We start from the raw sequence: 19,680 nt of genomic DNA on the forward strand, positions 1-19,680 counted from the left end.
TTCATATTTACATATTTTATTATCTTTTTAATGATATTCTTAATCTGAATTTCATTCGATATCAGCCTATGTTCACAATGAAATTAATATGAAAAATATTAACAGCTGTATTCTTCTCATTTGTGCTGCTAGATCACATTTTTAAAATACAGTACTACAGTACAACATATATATATATATATATATATATATATATATATATATATATATATATAGAGAGAGAGAGAGAGGTCCTGTATATATATTTGAAAATCATACCATGTGTACAAAATTGACATTAAATTATACACTCACACACACAAACATACATACACACACATACACTTATTTACACCATAAAGCTACGATAGCTTCATGTTTATTCACTCCTATATTGCATTGGCACTTCGGAGATAGTTAGTCATGCCTGCCCTTAATAAAACCTTAGACATTGCTCCGAAATCATTCAGTAGATGCAACTTTAACATCAACATGTGTGATGTTTTTGTTCATTTTCTTTTTGCAAGTTTAATTCTGTAATACTTATGTGATAAACATCTTCTGTGAATGTGCTTTCAACCAAAATCGAATTTCAAATATACAATGCAAATTTCCTGGGTGAATCTGTGATGTCGATATTTAAAAAGAGTAACATACCTTACGGGGAAGTACTATCAATGTTAACCTCATTTAGGTATTTTCCGTCCTTTTTTTTTCTTTTAGCGACTTACCCTAGCTTAAGGTTTTCCAAATGCCAGATCTTCTCTGGCGGATTTCCCATAGCACACGCGGAAGAATGGTCACTAAAATATTAATCATCAATTCCCGGACACAAATAGTAACTGCGGCGCATTGAGCCGCGAAGAAGCGAATACACTTTACGCTTTTGCGTATTGAATATCAAACCTTCCGTGGGTATACGAATAATATGCGAACCAGAAACGTACAGCGTTTGAAGGTGAAAGTTGATCTATCATTGATAAAAATGACATTAAAATGAAACTTATATTTCTTATTATTGTTCAAATATGTAATTTCAAAGCAAGGACGTGTGAAAGCTCAGTAGATTCAGACACATAATATGTAATTGCCACGCGCGCACACAAACACACACACACACACACACACACAAACAAACAAACAAACAAACACATAACGTTAAACAAACGTTATCACAAACGCACATGCTCACTCATTCACACTAATACAAGTGCATCAGGCAAAGAAGAGATGCGCATCCCTTTCCCTGTGCGCCCCCTGAAAAAAAAAAAAAATTCTCTTATCAAGATTTATCAGGTTGGGCAAACATTCATTCATTCATTCATTCATTTTCTTTTCATATCCAACAGAACTTATGGATAATCTTTGTTTGCATAATGTATAAGTACATGTATATATAATAATGTATGTCAATATTACCAAAAATGTGATAAATTGAATTTATGGATATACCATTGATAAGGTATACAATACTAAAAGCATTCTGAAGTTTAGAAAATGCAAGAGATGGGAGGAATGCTAAAAAAGCAGCGCTTGTTAGGTGCATCACCACCCCCCCCCCCGAACATACTAAAACAATTATAAATACATGTATATCATTAATCTTCTATTCAACATTCGACGGAAATCGAAAGAAAAGAAAATCATATGTCATGGCCGTACTATGTGTGTGTGTGTGTGTGCGTGTGTGTGTGCGGGCACGCGTGCGTATTTGTAGCTTATTTTTCGCGATCATTTAACCCGCAACTGCTGTTCCAGTTTAATCCTAATCTAATTTGACGAATTATATGCCCCAGGATGGTTGACTTTGTTAGCCGGTCTCCCTAAGAACTTGGTGTGCTGTGCTAAAGCCTTATTTATGGCTGGTCAAGTTCTTAATGGATGGCACTACATAGATAGCGAGTTCTTTTTTTTTTCAAGAGAGAGAGAGAGAGAGAGGGGGGGGGGGTATGTGATGTCACAGGAGACCCCATAAGATCAACCGAGCTTACCTCTAGCATCAAGAGAGCCTCAGAATAAGCTAAGAATCACCCAACTGTGCATCCATCACGACTAAATCGAACCTCAAGCCAAAACGAAGATTCACCTTATCGAATGGGCTCTTCTTTTTTCCCCCACGCCTTTTCCTTTTGACGAGGGGCGGAGTCCCATGCAAGCATGGGGTGATACATAACGTCTCGATCGAGAAGTAATCCGGCTGACAAGTGTAATGGCGTGTGGTATATTTCCTCAGGCGTGTTGGTCGTCGGTCATTATCTCCTCACTCCGCCCAAATTGATTCCGTCGGAACGTATACGCGATGGCAGATATATATTAAAATATACACCTTTCTCAGGAATTAGTATAAAGAGGGACGCGAAAAGGGGCGCCGAGTATAACAACCAGCAACAAATGGATCTGCTGAAACACTTACACATCGCGAGCTTATTGAAGCGTAATGAAGAGAATTTGAGCAAATTATGAATGGCGCTGGTGGGACAAAGGCGTTTGTTTTGAAAAAGAAACGGGATTAGATTACTCCTGTCGCGGGAAAATAGAATTAGGTCGTAATTTCATTCCCCCAATCATTGGTGGATTGCCGTAAAGAAGAACGTCAGATTGGCGGAGTTAAATTTCAGATACATATATCTACCCAATTCGTCTATGTCACACACGGATGTCTTTTTTTTTTGTGTGTGTAAATAAAGGGCCTTTATTCAGTTACGATTAAAGGATTGATGAAGCATAGTAAACTCAACGCACATTCTGTAACCATGCTTAACAGGTTGTCTAATTTGACTAAAGTGATACAAAATAGTAAGTATTAGCGTTATATAAGTCGATGAAGATAGGTTTTATTAAAGATTGTAAGCAGCTCAACATATTTATCACTCATAGGCCTCTTAAGGCTGGCCGTCCGTGTGACGGGTGTGATTTTTTAATAAAGAAATAAACTAAACTAAACTAAACTAAACATCAAACTCTTCAAAAATTACCATCTTGTCATGATTAGTGCGCTGAATTCAACTGCAAACTTGACATTGGAGGAAAATAAGTTACAACTGGTTAAATCCATTAGATCGGCAAAAATCAGCAAGAAATTTACAAAATCTTGTCAGTTATAGAGAGCAACAGGAACTTGGATCTTCTCATAAATGTTGTGACAACTAAGGAATCAGTAGTGCATTTAGCTGTATATAAGAGCCCTGTGAAAGTGACACAAGAACTTGTAACGTATTGATATAGAAGGAATAAAAGAGAATCGAATGTTTTTACTATTTATCTTTAAAATAGCAACAACGAAAAGAAGAAATTATGATTAACGGCAACAAATAACGTGTGTAGGACTTGACCGCTTAAGACATAATTAGATTGAAACCTTTTGTATGTGCACTGATCTACAGGCGGACAAACAGGAGAGGATATTAAGTGTACTGTATGGAGATAGAATTAATATACTGTATACTAACCCACGTGAATAATGCGAAGTAGGGGAAGGTTGAAAACATGGATTGATTAATACTCTACACTTATCGACAGCAAGCGTCACGTACAAACAAGTATAAAGCAGGAAAAAAAATAAGGATAGAATAGGAAGAATTGGAAGTCACTTTTGAGATCGGTGAATCATAATCTATAGTCCTCATATATACTTAATTGTTTTTGAAAACTAAGACGAGATGACCTACATTTTAGAAACCACTAAAATTCTTACTGGACAAAAACGCTCGCTGTTCTAGTGGTTTCCTACGGTTTTAATGGTCGCTGTATCCGTGGGTCCAACGCTATAGCTCACAACATAAGCGCATTTTGTAATGAGCAGCAGCCGTATTTATTTACTGTTCCAGGGAAGCGCACATTGGACTGATGTGCTCGAAATTTGGAACCATATGAATCATTTCAGGAGAACACAATTATTTTGTAACTGGCTCTGAAGTGAACTTGATTTATGATTCCATAAGTCTTTCCCGCCAAGCCCTCGTGATGCTGTCTGACAGTCGGCAAACAAGCATTACGCCGATCAACTGCGGAGCAAAAATCAAATTTGAGCGGGTTGAATAATGTTGATTGTTAACCCACCTTAAAATGATGCCGATGTTCGCATACATGATCTACATTGAAGGGATGTTGTATAGAACATGACAAATGTTAAATTTATTGTCATTATTTATTATTGATTCGTACGGTTTTACGCGGAGAAAGACCTGATAGTATGACAAGCATGTATGGTTTCTGATTAAATTTACCCTATATCATATTTGTAATTGGTATAACATGATATGATGATGCCGAAACCAAGGACAAAAGAATCAAAACCACCCCCTCCTATCTCTCTAGGCTTGCACATCTGTATCTAATTGCAACAGACACTCACAACAGTTGATGGTTACTAGTGCTCTAGCAAGAGTTTGCGTGCGTCATTTCAAATCATGATAGCATTTCATAAGAGCCCACGATATTACACCGTTCGCAGTTCTTTCAAATCGTTATTACCTGTAAATCCGGGGAGGGGGATTCGCATCTTGTACATAGGTATGTATGCAACACTCTTACACCGGTTTTATGGGACCAAGAGAACTTAACCAGTTCAGTGCGAAATTCAATAATCACATAGACTTTACATTCGACCTATAAGGTTTCCTGTGGACAGTAAGTTAACATCACACTGGCCTCATTGAAGACTGGCGACAGCAATAATATCTGACGCCGAACTGGGCCAACAGTCGCATCCTAGTTTATACGAGTATCTCATGTGTCAACTCCGGTCTCCTGCATTGTCTGTGTACTCGCGGAAATAAAAACAAACATAAACAAGAAACAAAAAAATCCGAGCGACGGCACACTGCCTGTCCGTTCCCGAAGTTAATTTCCCCGCGTTTTAACGTCATGTATGTCTCACGGAGGATATTCCTTTCGCCCCGTGATGGATTACCCGATTCTGTGCAACCAGGCCGAATATTCATACATTGGACGATATGCACTTAGAAGAAGAACATGTCGGGTATAAGGATGGCTTTTCGATGCACTTTTTTTCCGAAATAAAGAAAAAAATCCAACCCGAGGAAATTTGTTGGATGAACATTCCGACAAGGAGGAAGCTTGGACTATAGATACATAATATATAACGTTGAATAATAAATGAACGCTACCGTGGCAAAGTGCATCTCGGGTAAGGATTGATTGCTGCTTATGGGTGAGGGAGAGAATAGGGGGATTCATCCTCTTTTCTTCTGAGCTTTTTTTTTCGTTCCACCCTCTAGCAACTATAATGAGTAGTAACTGGAAAATTGGGTTGACAACAAAAGGGCGGGGTCGTATCAACCCACCTGTTGCACATATTGTATATCAATTTCTATACTACCCTGTTTCTGAAGGTCGCCATCGTAATGTTGCTTTGGAAAGAGCTATTGCAATGCGAATCCGAATGGCCAATATTCATTGGTAGGGAAGCAATCTGCTAATATCGCTGCCCTAACTAGTTCGGGTATGAAATTATCTTCATATTGGATTGGGTCTTTTGATCCGACTGACAATGATAAGGTATATTACCGGAAATTCGCTGATGAGGATTGCTTAACCCGTTGAGGACGGTTTGATTTTGCTTCAACACGCTTTTCCCCACAGACACTTGCCCGAGTATACTCGGGACTCGTCCTCAACGGATTAAAAGGAAATCAAATTGTATCAGGAAAGATGATGAAGATGGGATTGATGATGATGATGATGATGACGATGATGACGATGATGATGATGATGATGATGATGATGATGATGGTGATGATGATGATGATGATGAAGATAATGATGATGATGATGATAGTGCTTTCGGGATGTTTCTGCATGATAGTCACCTGCCATGCCTATAGTGACTCCAGAGGGATGTGCGCCATACTTGTAGCGAGACGACCTTCAGAGGAGTATACAGATTTTCAGAATTGTAACACGCGTGGGTAGACTGGCGGGGAGATAGTTTGGTAACCAGAATGTCAGCCACTCGAATTTTCGGATTCCCCGACCTCGCCGGAGAAGATAAATGTTGTGGAGGAGATTAAAATACATCTTAACGTTCAAAGCGAGGACAGATATCATGATCGTTGTCCTGATCATAAATCAAATATGTTCCATCAACGATGAATATCGAATCATGTCAGTTTTCGGCATCCTAATGATAAATAAAATCATAACGTTCCATCATCGATGAACATGGGGGGGGGGGGGCGCTGTAGCACAATGGATAAGACTCCCGACTCCCGATTGGAGGACCCGAGTTCGATTGCCGCCCAGTGCTTACGTCTTTGGATAAGATTTTTTTACCCACAATGTCCCTCTCGACTCTAGTGTATAAATGGGTATCGGACAATACTAGGTCAATAACAATGGCAGGGTCCTCTGATGGAGCAGTGGCAACATTGAAGAGGCTACCATGGATAAAGAAGACATTATTATTATTATGATTTTTATTATCATTCTGCTTATTATCATTATAATATTAATCATTTTTATTATTATTGTTATTATTATCATTATCATCATCATCATCATCATCATCATCATCATCATTGAATCATTACAGTTTTAGACACTGTTCTATATCATAAAACTACCAAAATGAAAAACATTACCATTATCATTGTAGGAAAATTAATGTACACTTATTATCACGTTGCACTTGCTCCCAATTTGAGCGGAATCCCTCTACATACTTTCGCGCAGCAGATGTCACTTTTTGCTTATTCTGCTCATGTCTCTGAAAATGTTGATCATTGTTGATAGTGCAGGATAAAGTGTATTCTCAAAATTATGTCCGTGTGGCGGTGTTTAATTAATGTTCTTTCTACTTGCTATCATGATTAGAATTGATAATAGATACGCTGATGTTTCAATTTTGTTAAAATTACAACAGACATGAGACTGCCATGATGCAAGATCAATTTCACGTTGCGATCACCGCTGTAGGGAGGTAGCGCCTCGAGCGAAAGACAGTGCGTTTTGGAGGATGTAGTTGGCGTCGTTTTATGTTCATGGTCAACCACGCGATTGAAATATCCAGCGACAATCCTCTTGATGTCGACCCGAGTTGCTCTCAGAGTATCACTTCGTATTGATTCACGATTGGATTTATAGCACCATCCGTGATGGGAGTCTCGGGTATTGAGACCGAAGACCCCTCGTAAGACGTTTACGGATGCAATCACCGGCGATAGGCATCTCTCTTCTGCGATGTGCGGGCTGCTTAGACGGGACCACTGCCGGGCTAGGAAGATGATCCTTTGTCTGCAGGGGGCCTCCCTTGATATAGCGCTGCGCATGAAAGCAAGCAATTGCTAGTGTTTATAGTGGCGTGGCGCTGCCAAAAGAGAGGAATTGGCTGGTAGCGCGAATGCAATATTTCAGTCTGTGACTGATTGTGTGGGAGTCGTGCACAGCGCGCGGTAGTTGCCACCGTAATTGTCTCAAAGAAGCCCAAATCATCACCGATGCCATGTTTCCAGGAAGGGCGAAATGTAATTGCGCAGTCGCAGCTGAGACGTCTCCTTCATATTATTGTTCGGTCTGCACCGAAGCCCTAAGTTTTAAAAAAAATCTACTTCCAAATTGATAGTTATTGAAGCTGTAACTAAATCGACAGGGGAAAATTGCATTCTCCTCATACATTGTATAGTTGCGCACTCAAGAGTTCCCAAAATTTTCAATTTCTTAACAGAAAACTAGTCCTCCGTTTTCTAGCTTAACAAGATTAGCAATTATCAGACATTGCGCCTGTAGCTATACTATTGCCAAGAAACAGTCGGAGGGGAAAGATTTTCAAAAATTCACGGAAAAGATAACAGAATGATCACTTTGCTTTCCTTTGTTTGACGGGTTGATTCGCATCATGATTGACTCGTTCACATAAAATATGCATTTTCTTGGAAAAAAAGTCTGGAATAGCAAATGTAGGAAAAATAGTATGACCGACGACCATGTCATCGACACCAAAATACGTGACGACAAAGATTGCTACAATCTGTCATCACTGTTACAGATGCAGCCTTTCAGGAACTCTTATTGTAGTAGCAACGGTTGATAGAGAAGGAGTAGATCATGTAACATTGTAGCTATGTATATTTGTAGTGTATAGATATTAGTAGAAAAAGGTAATGATTGTAATAACAGGAGTAGACTTGAAGTGATGGTGCTACTGGTGATATGATAGCTGTGCTAGTAGTTATATTTTGTAGCTCTAATTGTGGGTTATTTGTTGTTGTTTTTTGTATAGTATTAGACTATCGTGATCACTGTTACGCTTATCTCTTTTTACTATTGAACAATAATTGCAGTTACTGACATCATCGTTAGTAATGAATTGTAACCATTGTCATTACCATTATCATTTTCATCATTAACGCTGTTGTCTCCTAAACTACTACCACAGATACTACTACTACCACTACTGCTACTACTACTACTGCTGATGCTGCTGCTGCTACCGCTACTGCTACTGCTACTACTACTACTACCACTCCTACTACTTATACTATTTTCGCTACCATAGCAGAAGCGCAGAGGCGGGTCCACGCGAAAAAAAAAAGTGGCAGCAAGTTTCAATTGTGGTCGACAATGTAGAAAACACACACACACACACACATAAAAATGCGTTATACTGTGAGCCGTGCAGGACACTTGATAATGAGGCGAACTCTTGAGCTACGAAATCAGTCAGGTAACTGCGTGAAGATAGATCCACCGCAAACTTGAAAGAGTGACTGTGTGGATGTCCTATAGTGTCTTGTCGGATACGAAGGCCGCATTGTAAGAAGCGCTGTCTTTCTTTTCCCTTTTTTTTTCGAGGTACAGCTCCCCCCCCCCCCCCCAGTCGAATAGGAGTTGAATCCTGTTGGATGAAGTGGTCTCAGCAAGCTTCGTCGGTGAATGGCACTCTGATGCTCTTGTATTTGCACAGGCTTTTCCACCACCGTCTCGTCTTGGAAAACCCTGACAGCCGAATATCTTGTCTCCATTCATCGCATAGTAGCGAGCAAACACGGCGAGCCGCGATATGAAGAGGGGGGGGGGGAGAAATATCATTATCATCATCACCATCATCATCTGGACAGGCCTCCAAAGATGTGTCGATACTTGCAAGAGCAGTTCGCGAAAGGGTACTTAAAAGGAAGGGTGGGGATTTTTGAAATCGTTTCTGGTTGTAATCAATCAAACCTGTTAAGGAAGGAGCAAGAAAGAAGGGCGAGCTGAAAGAAAGGGAAGTCGTTCAGTGAGATTCCTCCCATCATCCTCCCCCACATCTTCCGCATCTCGGCATTCATCACAACTCTGGAGGACACCTATGATAAACAGCCGGAGGAATGTTTTGGGGGAACCTGCGCATAATTTGGTTCCACGTATAAGTAGTGTTGAATGCTTATTTTAGCCTCGGTGTCGGTCAGGCGTTTTTAGCGGCGCATAGAAATCGGGACGGGGGAAACAAGAAGAAATGGGGCGGCGAAAAAAAAAAGAAGAGAAGAAGAATGTGAATGGGTTGAACTATTAACCTTATGAATGAATCTTTGCCATCAGCGACGGTTGTAAAAAAAAAAATGCGAGTGATCGAGAAATTGGATGAAAAGCACTGTCAGGAGCACTCTCGAAGTTTTCTAGGCAGTGTACACAAACACTAGAACGGGGAAGAGAGGTCCTGAGCGGTGATTTATGAAAGAGAATTCATGTATGCCGACATGTTTATTAGCCATGAAGACGAGATATCGACAAAGGACTGCACAGAGACATCAGGGCAAGTGTGTTACCCGGCAAGCTGAGTAAGGGATGTTTCTATGTGTCTTCGTTCAAAATTTCACATTTTAAGAAAAGGGGGGTGGGAAGAGGTTGTTTGTTTGATTTTCTCAATGCAATGAGGGTTTGATGACAGCATGCTCCTCCATAGGAGTGGGTCGATGAGAGGAAATGGGTTCTTGTAGAGGAGATATTAGTGAAACGAGAGCAAGTGAGGCAGACAGACAGACAGACAAACAGACAAACAGAAACAGAGGCTGAGTAAGAGAGAAGGAGGAAGAGGGAAAGAGGGTCTGATGAACACAATCTGGATGCATATCGGGGGACGACGATATACGGAGTGATATCGGTGCGTCGGAAAATTAAAACGCGCATTAATCGAGGAGACTGCATGAGCGCACGAGATGATTCCAGCCGAGAGAGAGAGAGAGAGAGAGGGGTGGAGGCGGGGGAGAAGACCTCTTTGGATCTGGCGGTTGAGTGAGTGAGCCTCTTCGCAAATCCCAGATAAGATGTTCTGGTCTAGAAGAAGAAAAAAATGGTAAAAAAAGTTTGCTGAGCTGCCGCTTGCTTCTGACAGACAATAATCCAAGTCCCTCCATCTCCCCACCCCCCACCCCCCCTCTCCATCTCTTTCCTTGCATCCATCAGGTCAAGAAGACTCTGCCGCCGGGACTGTTTGCCGAGACTGCGTCACGTGACCCACCACCTAGATGGCAATGTTTGTTTCCTGCATGATCATAGAGCAATCGACTCAGTTGCATGATGCCATAATTTCTAGGACACTATAGTTAATAAATGGATGGTACAGTATTTGGTGGAGATGAAGATTGGGGTTTTAACGTTTTGCTAGATACTAAGAAACCACTTATGAAATGTTGCAGAGCATACCATTCTAAGAGGAATTCGAAGTTTACTTGATGAAAAACAGTTTTGAAATGGCTGGCATATCCAAAAACAAAGTAAAACAAAGCTATCCCAATTAAAGGTAGGTCCCATCTTTTATTAGTACCACTTTGTTTTGAATATCTCAGCCATTTCAACATCAATTTTCGTCAAATAAACGTTGAATTTCTTTTGGAATTACATGCTCTTTCATATTTCTTAAGAGGTGTCTCATTATCTCACAAACAAAAGTAAGAAACCTGAAGCCAGGTCTCAACCAAAACTATACCATCCCTTTAAAATGTGGCTTCTCCGTGCTTACAGTATAGGCTCTACCTACCCCATACCCAACCCTTCCCATCAAAATGGATAGTGATTTTCTTTTTATCTTTACATAAATCAACGACTCACTCGATATCGATGAAGCATCCTTCTTTCTACTAGCTTTGATTTCCCTCCTCCATGGCAAAAGAATATTCCTACAGATTGAAAGATATCAGATCAACAGACGGATGATTTGAAGACATGCAAAAGATTGCTCGAAGGGGAAGGGGGAGGGAGGGAAGAGAGGTACAGGGAGAAAAGGGTGAGCGGACGTGAAGCCACTTAACATGGACGCCTTGCTTACATTTGTTCGTGTGTCTGTCTGTCTATTTGTCTGTCTGTCTGTCTGTCTGTCTGTCCTGCTTTAACCTCGTCTTGATATCAAAGTGCGTCTCCACACCATGATCGAGCCGTCCGTTGTAAGAAAGTGAATCAGACGATCAGGGGCCCGTTTCATAAAACTTGTCATCCGTGACAAGTTGTCATAGATATGACAAGCTACTGAAATCCTTGCATCTGATTGGCTGAGAGCAAATCTGTCATAGAAATGTGGCAGTTGTCACTGACGACAAGTTTTATGAAACGGGCCCCAGAATGACAGAAATGTCATCGAAATCGGGCGCTATTAAAGTTATGATAGGTTATGGCCTTTTGCATGTCTTTCGCATGTTTCATCGAATGGTGACTAAGATTCAATCGCCTGTATGCAAATTAGATTAGGGTATAATGCCAATTGCTCACAACTTCTCTTCAGTTTGTGAAAGAGAAACATACAAGAATTGCGTTGTAAGTTATGGGTCCAGGTACTACCCCCCCCCCCACACACACACACACACATACACCATCACCACCACCACCACCACCACTACCATAATCATCATCACCACCACGAGGTTCAATGCAAAGGCTACATATTTCTCTGTTTGATATCATGTCATTTTAGTGTAGCATTAAAATAGGAGACTTCTGCATCTTCACAGCATCATCTCATGTAGTAGGCCTATGCATAATGTGGTTGCTATTGACAACACCGTGTTATGAAAATAGCCTATATGGCTGTATGAAACCATAGGCTTCAGTTTAATTCAGCTCAATTCAATTCACTTTTTTTTCTACATACATGTCACTAGAGAATAAGGTAAACAAGACAATGTGAAATGAACAAAATGTAATACAACAGCAATAAAACCATATGATAATGATACATCGTAATGAGTACTGAAATGGTCAAAGTGAGGTAAACAACATGAAATGTACAGTAAATGGAGGAATCCACTAAAAATTCAATGCTTGTAGAATCTAGTGCTTCTTCTAGAGCTTCTTCTAGAACGTGTAGAGCTTTTCTATTCTATGTAAGAATCCGATGAAACCTCTGCCATTTTATTCGTGTGGTGTTACTCTATTTTTCTCATCCAACTGGAGCATAGAGCGGGAAATGTACCGTGAGATTTTTCTTTCATTCTATTTTCCCGCGTCGAGTTACGAACATGTCGTGCGATATTTTTCCCCCCCAGACGCGGAGCCTTGATTCCCTGCACGCCCGAGCCAGCAGTGCCTCGGCTCTCGTCTCATACTTATACCCCGGGATTGTTTTTCTCCCGGACCATTGTCTTCATTACCAGCCGTCAGATTGAAACTGATTATATGAGGGGTCCCAGTTGTGTAAGGGCTCGCGCAAGGAGGTTGAAGAAGAATATTCCACACGATCCTCCGTCATTTCGTCGGACTATTTGATTGTGTCCCACAAAAAAAGAAGAGAAAAATATCCCTCTCTCTCTCTCACCCGATCTCTCCCAAAGCACTGGCTTTATTAAGTTGTGTTATCGCTGTTGACCATGAAAACTACTGCAAGAGTTAAACAACAGCGAAAAAAAAAGAAAAGAGTAGAAGATAAGAGAGTGACTGCATACACTCAATTTCTGAAAGACTCTATCCCCGCAATACTTTCGATCGACGCAAGAGAATTTCGTTTTCGTTTGGCGATCAGCGGGGTGGCGAGAGGAAAAGTTGGTCAGCACCATCATTATTTGTCCCCCAGAGTTCATCTGGTAAAGAGCTAACCACATAACGACAGCGCGTAGAGTGTGTAGACCTGATTGATCACAGGTACATTTCGACAGTCACGTCAAGATGTTGTGTTAGTTGTTACGAGGACACAGCATGATGCGAGATATTTAATTTCTCGAAGGTATCATGCATTGATCGCTTGCTTTGAGTTCCTTAATACCGTTGAGGGCACTGTTGTATAAAGTGGATGAGACTCTGACTTTGAATCGGAGGCCGGAATCCTATCCTGCCAAGGGCTTAGTCCTTTAGTCCAGATGTTTAAACTACGATGCCCCTACTCGAGCCAATTGTATAATTGGGTACCTGGCAATGCTTGCCTGATAATAATGGCAGGGCCCTTTGGAAGAAACAGTACACTGTAGAGGCTATACCTTGGAGAAATAAGAACATTATACTGTTGTCTTAATAATAATAATAATAATAATAATAATAATAATAATAATAATAATAATAATAATAATAATAATAATGATAATAATAATACTGATAATAATAAAAATGATAATAATAATAATGATAATAATAAAAACAATAATGATAATAATAGTAATATTTAGTATCATTATTATTATCATTATTATCATTATTATTATTATTACTATTATTATTATTATTATTATTATTATTATTATTATTATTATCATCATCATCATCATTATTATCATCATCATCATCATCATCATCATTATTGATATCACCATTTTACTATATCCAAGACACTTTGGCGATCTGAATTTGTAAATGTATTACATGCATTTATTTAGTCATTTGTGTAAAGAAAAGCTTCGGATGTGACAATATTTTTCATTTTGCCATGATATAGTGTTCCTCTTAAACGTTACGTTGTTGCTCCGTCATACGAATGACAAAACAAAATGTTAAGACTAATTGCTAATCGTGTTGTTTGTTCCTATTTGGCTAGTCTTAAAAAGCTCATCTCGGATGTTTTGTCAAAAGGCTTCTTACCTTTCTACTTTCTTCTCCTTCTCCATGTGGTGTTCACATCATAGCTGTTTTATGCAGTGTTGAATACAAATAACATCATGTTTGTTGAGGTTGTTATAGATCTCGTTTAAATAATTATCAAATACCTTGCTTAGAAAGATTTTGAATTTTAACAGAAAGGTGTGAAGAAATGAGAAAAAAACCACTTTTAAAACATTGCTTCAGATTGAAGCAACAAACAGCAACAACCTGCGGTTTTTGTTTGTACTCCGAACATTGCTTTCGTGTGTTCTGTTCTATAATCAATTACTGATGCATTGAATGTATCACTTTTTGTTTGTGTGTGTAATCTCCTATGTTTTATCAATTTCTCTTTTTTTTACATTCTCTGCAGAATGATGAGGGCTTCGCCATCAACATCCTCTTCGACGAGCTCTACAATGATATCAAACCAAAGCTCTTCGTGATCGGCGGTCTCCGCAACGAAATCACGGAATCGCTCGCGAAGCCCTTAGCCGCCTGGGACATAATGCAGGTAACGCATGAACTTACTGCATTATTATGACGTAATTGAATTGTAGTAGCATTTGTGCAGATTTTCGATATCATTGTCTGGCCTAACCCTCTCACAACTACGTTGTTAACATATCTCCATATTACATACCAACATGCTATGAACCGATAATTAAAGGCAGAGTTAAGTTTACCATGTTAAGGCATCTACATGGACTGGTTTAGTTTCAATGTAAGTTTTCAGTTTCAATTTGATTTTATTTCTGCATTTTTTCCCATGAATATCATATATGAATTAACGGCACATGTAGACCTACTTTGAACAAAAATGTATGTAATAACATAATTCAAGATGTTCACGATAATCTTGAAAGTATTTGAACAAATATAATGAAATCAAAGAAGTCAGCGATACACTTATCTGAAGTTTGAGAGAGAAAAGAAAAATGCAGGAGTCTCGATATACCATCTTACGCAGATTCTTGATAGTGATGGCAGCCTCAGGAAAAAAAAAGACATATACACAGCAATAGACAATATTATTTGTTATTGAAACTTTTTCCCCCTGACTTTAAATGGAATCAACAAATGTAAGCGAATGGGGAAGGGGAAACAAAGAGGCAACGTGGGATGCTGACAGTACAGAATGATGAATTAAGTGAATTAGGTGCAATTGAATATGTGCTCATATATAGGCCTATTATAACTCAGGATCATGGAGAATGTATCACACAAGTAAGACGTGCATCGACGTGTTGTGTACTTATGTGTGAGTGATCTTTATTGTGTACTCATGCCTTTAGACTTATGTAAATAGTTTCGTTCGATATACCACACCCGTACATATTTTGTGAGATCCAAGTCTAGTTTGCCGGGATATCTAGAATCTTGATGATAAAGGTTTTCACCTTTCAATTTCATATTGTTGTTGTTGTGGTGGGTTTTTTTTTTTTTTGCAGTTCGATATGCCAAAAGCAATCAATTATCAGAGCTTCCTCCAGTTCATCAGCATTTGAATTTGAAATCCGGTCATTCAGATTCATTATCTGTGCACTTTATTATTCATGCGGGTCATTCAAAAGTACACCAGAAAGAAGCGTGCATTTGTGGCACGGGCAGCGGGATTCGCATCCATTTCCTTTCAGCTCCGACATTCTTTTGTCATTTAAATTCACAAAAAGGCAATCATTGTTGGTTTATTTGGTGACTTTTTAAAACTCTAATAATGTGAGTGCACTCGATTACAGACTGACGCGTTAAAAGGGTAGTTTAATTACGCCCCAAATCATCCTTAATAACTTATATAATATAGGACTTTAAATATAGGATTCGTGAGCACAATCTCCATTCATCAAGCTATTTTGGCTGAAGTAGCGGAGCAATGCGTACTCTCCAGGCCTTTGCTCATCGAAGATTTACATAATGGAGTTTGAGTGATGCTTTTGAAAATGACAAGCTCGATTACCTCGAGCTTCTTGAAAGCTGACCATGATCACAGCTAGATCGATTGAGTGTGTATGATGGTCAATGATTTATGTGCTTGTGTTTGTCTGTATGAATGTGTATAATACTGTATGTGTGTATGCAATGTGCTGTTGTGTTAAATCTTTAGGCCTATATAGAGTACATTCATAAACCCTTACAGAGCAATTCCAGAAAATTTAAAAGTTAGTCTGAAAAGGAAGAGTAAAATTTGATAAACACGACAGTGAAAATTTGATCGTAATTGGATGAGAATTGAGAAAGCTATGAAATTTAATTTTTCACTCATTTTCACAAAAAAACCCAGTTCAGTCAGTGTGAACATGCAAATGAGTAAGTTGATAATGTCATCGCCTCACAGCTTTCCATGTAGCTTTGAAAATAGTATTGTTATTATTACTATTAGTAGTAGTATTGTTATTATGATTATGATTATTATTATTATCATTATTACCATTGTTATTAATATTATTGTCCAACACTATTATATCGGAGTCTCAAATCCTATAGCTTGTCTGACTGATCTCATGTTAAGTTATTCAGCAAGTATTGATATTTCTTTTACACTTTTATTGCAGAAAAGGCTAATATTTTTCTTATTTTTTCATTTCATTTCATTTCATTCATTTTCATATTTCTCAATGAATAATAAAAGTACATCAGATGTAACAAAATTGAATAATACAAAATGAAATAGGGCCTATACATGATATCCAGCTAGGAGACATATATAGAATACTGCAAACATATAAAACGTAGTGGTCGCACTATAAAAGTTGGAATATGGAAATGAATGCTAAAGAAATATGAAGGAACCTATTAAAAAGCAAGCTTGTGGAGCGTACATGTAGGTCCCAATTATTTCGAGCTACAGATTGAGATGAGGAGCACGGGTATAACAATTTTTTGCACACCATCGAACGGAGCTGATGGCATTATCAACTCACTTTTCTTTTTTGTTTACATATTTGTATCAGCTGTTTGAGAACTGTTTGACTTAAATTAGCGAAGACGGCACAATTTTATAACTTCTCAAGTGTTTATTCACTTTTTTTTTGCAAATTTTCACTGTTGTGCTCATGTAGGCCTACATGCTGAAATGTTATCCTTTCTATATCTTTCTATTTTTATCTCTATAATGTTAATTTTTAGATTATTTGAACTGGTCCTGAATTGCCCTTTAATCATAAGCACTGCTGCCCCTCTTTTCCCTTGCTCTTTCTCTCTAATCGATGACCTTCCCTGTGTCGGTTGATGAATTCGATTGTTCGCATTCTAAAATTCGAATGATTCAATTCGCCTGGGAGCGACAGCTGCATGATAGATTTGAATTCTTCTTCATGAATTTGATTGCAAAAATTTATAAAGATTGGGCCAAAAAAAAAATCTATATTATTTGCGCAACAGTCACATAGATAGATACAATCCTTTTTGTGTGTGTGCTCTTTTCGACAATGGCAAAGAACATCAATATTATGTTTGCTTGATTCCTAAATCGAATTGCTACCAAGCAAATGGCGGGGGGGGGGGGATGGCGTGAGTAATAGATGAACAAGTTGACGCTAAGTTTGACTCTGTAAGGGAGACGAAATTCTGATAAATTGATAAGAACTTATTGTATTCGTGCCATCTTTTTCCACCCTCAGGTGACGTATGGGTCCCACGCGCCAAAACTGACGCAAAACATGAACAATCTGTACCGGACCATCCCGTCCACGAACAGCTACAATGATCCCCGGATCAAGATGTGCCAAAAATGGGAGTGGTCCAACGTCGGGGTGCTCGGGGTTAACACGCCGGATAACATAGCCGTGAGTATTATCATTATTCGTCCATCTCCCCGTGTCTTTGTCACGTGACATCCGAGCTGGCTAGAGATGATCATCCTGACATCGTATCGAATGGTTCGTTTGTCTGTTTGTTCGTTTGTGTCCTCGTCTACACTTTCGAATGACAAAGAGGCACACTGTTCGCTGGGCATTCAATCTATGCTAATGGCTCGATCTCAGCGAAAAGAAACCTGCCAGTGTGCTCTGTAGGGATGACAATTACACACTATTACCGTCCTCTGGACTTGAGAGCAGAAACTAACACCATGTTTTCACTTTCAAACCCAAGGATGACATTTCCTTGTCATGAATTCATGTCTGAACAACACAGTTTCCCATCCATTAAACTCATCAATATCTTTGAAGGCAGTCTCCGCACCCTGGTCTGGTTGAATTAAGTCAAAAAGTGATTTTATTCAGAGGAGCATCAATGAAAATGTCACTACGATGGCAACGAATAACGAAAAGAAAATATAGTTACGCAATCTAAATATGTTCTGACGGAACCGTGAACTCGATCACAATATTACCTTGCATAATGACAGTTACACGAGGAAATGATGCCATGACTTTACAAACGTACCACTGGTTTGTACATCATGCATGTGATGAAATTTCCTTTTCAAAATTTTGTTGCAGTTTAGTGGCTTTAATGCTTTCCTCTTCAATCATAGTGAGACCAGGGCCCCATTTTATAAAACTTGTTACTAATAACAAGTAACGATAGTTGATGTAAGCTACTGAAATCCTGGCATGTGATTGGTCGAGAGCAAATTTGTCATATAAATGTGGCAGTTGTTTCTGATAACAAGTTTTATGAAATGGGACCCAGAAATAACAGGTGAAATTTACATCCGCATGGTATAAGATGATGAGAGTGAAAAGAGAAATTATGAACACGATAAAGCACAAAGAAGATAATATGAAGAGACAGGCTGATAACATCTCTATCTCTTTTACAAGAGCACGAATGAGCAAGGATGCCTTCAGGTCAGGCAGATCTTGAAGATCCAACGAGTGAATGTTTCGCTTTTAGTGATGGGGGTGGGGGTGGGAGGATGGTAGGGGAAATCTCATTCCGAAGTCAACAGTACTCGATGTGCGATGGCCCTTTATACCCCAAGAAGATTTGCTTCTTAAATTGGTACTTGAAGCACTTAATGCCCAGAGATGCATGAAACCTTAGAGAATGATTGCCCGATGTTATCAGTGCCATACCGCTCAAACTCTTCAAAAATGATTTCAAACAAATGATTATGACTTTTTTTTCAGTTTTCAAAAAACACTTCAGAACAGGAAATTTAGTGAAGATCCATGTGCATTCAATGAGAATAAGAGACTAGTAATGCAATAGCAAACATAGCTTATCTAATATCATTAAAAATATCATCATTTAGAAAAAAAAGGGCATAACCTTACATGTCGTCCTCCTTTTCATTGCTTTCCTGGTCATAACTTGTATAGGCCTACATCATGTACATAGAAGGGATTTTCAGTTCCGTCGGGGAAGTTGCTTGCTTGTTTCAATTTGTTGAGGTATTCAACAAGCAGTCTCGTGACCTCTGCAGAGAGTACACACATACACAAACACAAACACACACACACACACACACACACACACACACACACATAGGATTACATTTAAGCCAAGTCACACATCCAGTAGAAATCCAAAGAGAAGTAACATGTGATGTCATGTCTATCTTACCAACAGGTGAAATTTTATGGCAGTGGTTTGTGTCTATAATGTGTGTGTATGTGTGTGTGTGTGTGTGTGTTTGCATGTGTGTGTGTGCGTGTGTGTGTGTGTGTGTGTGTGTGTGTATGCGTGTGCGTTGACTCTTAATGTACAGAATTTACAGCATTGTTTGTTTTTCGTCTAGGTTCATTGTTGATTTACGCTGTA

General features: G+C 39.1%; 1 protein-coding gene across 1 annotated transcript in view; it reads left to right on the forward strand.

The window, feature by feature from the left end:
• The window catches only part of LOC139727904 (gamma-aminobutyric acid type B receptor subunit 2-like), a 178,420-nt gene that overhangs the window by 73,888 nt on the left and 84,852 nt on the right, over positions 1-19,680 (forward strand). The window contains exons 2-3 of the mRNA XM_071638875.1: positions 14,345-14,485; positions 17,592-17,756. Of these exons, the coding sequence (XP_071494976.1) occupies positions 14,345-14,485; positions 17,592-17,756 (306 nt within the window). The remainder of the gene's footprint in view (positions 1-14,344; positions 14,486-17,591; positions 17,757-19,680) is intronic.

Source organism: Diadema antillarum, unplaced genomic scaffold (assembly GCF_040938485.1).
Source record: "Diadema antillarum isolate AM-2024a unplaced genomic scaffold, OU_Dant_1.0 seq00000160_RagTag, whole genome shotgun sequence".
NCBI lineage: Eukaryota > Metazoa > Echinodermata > Echinoidea > Diadematoida > Diadematidae > Diadema > Diadema antillarum.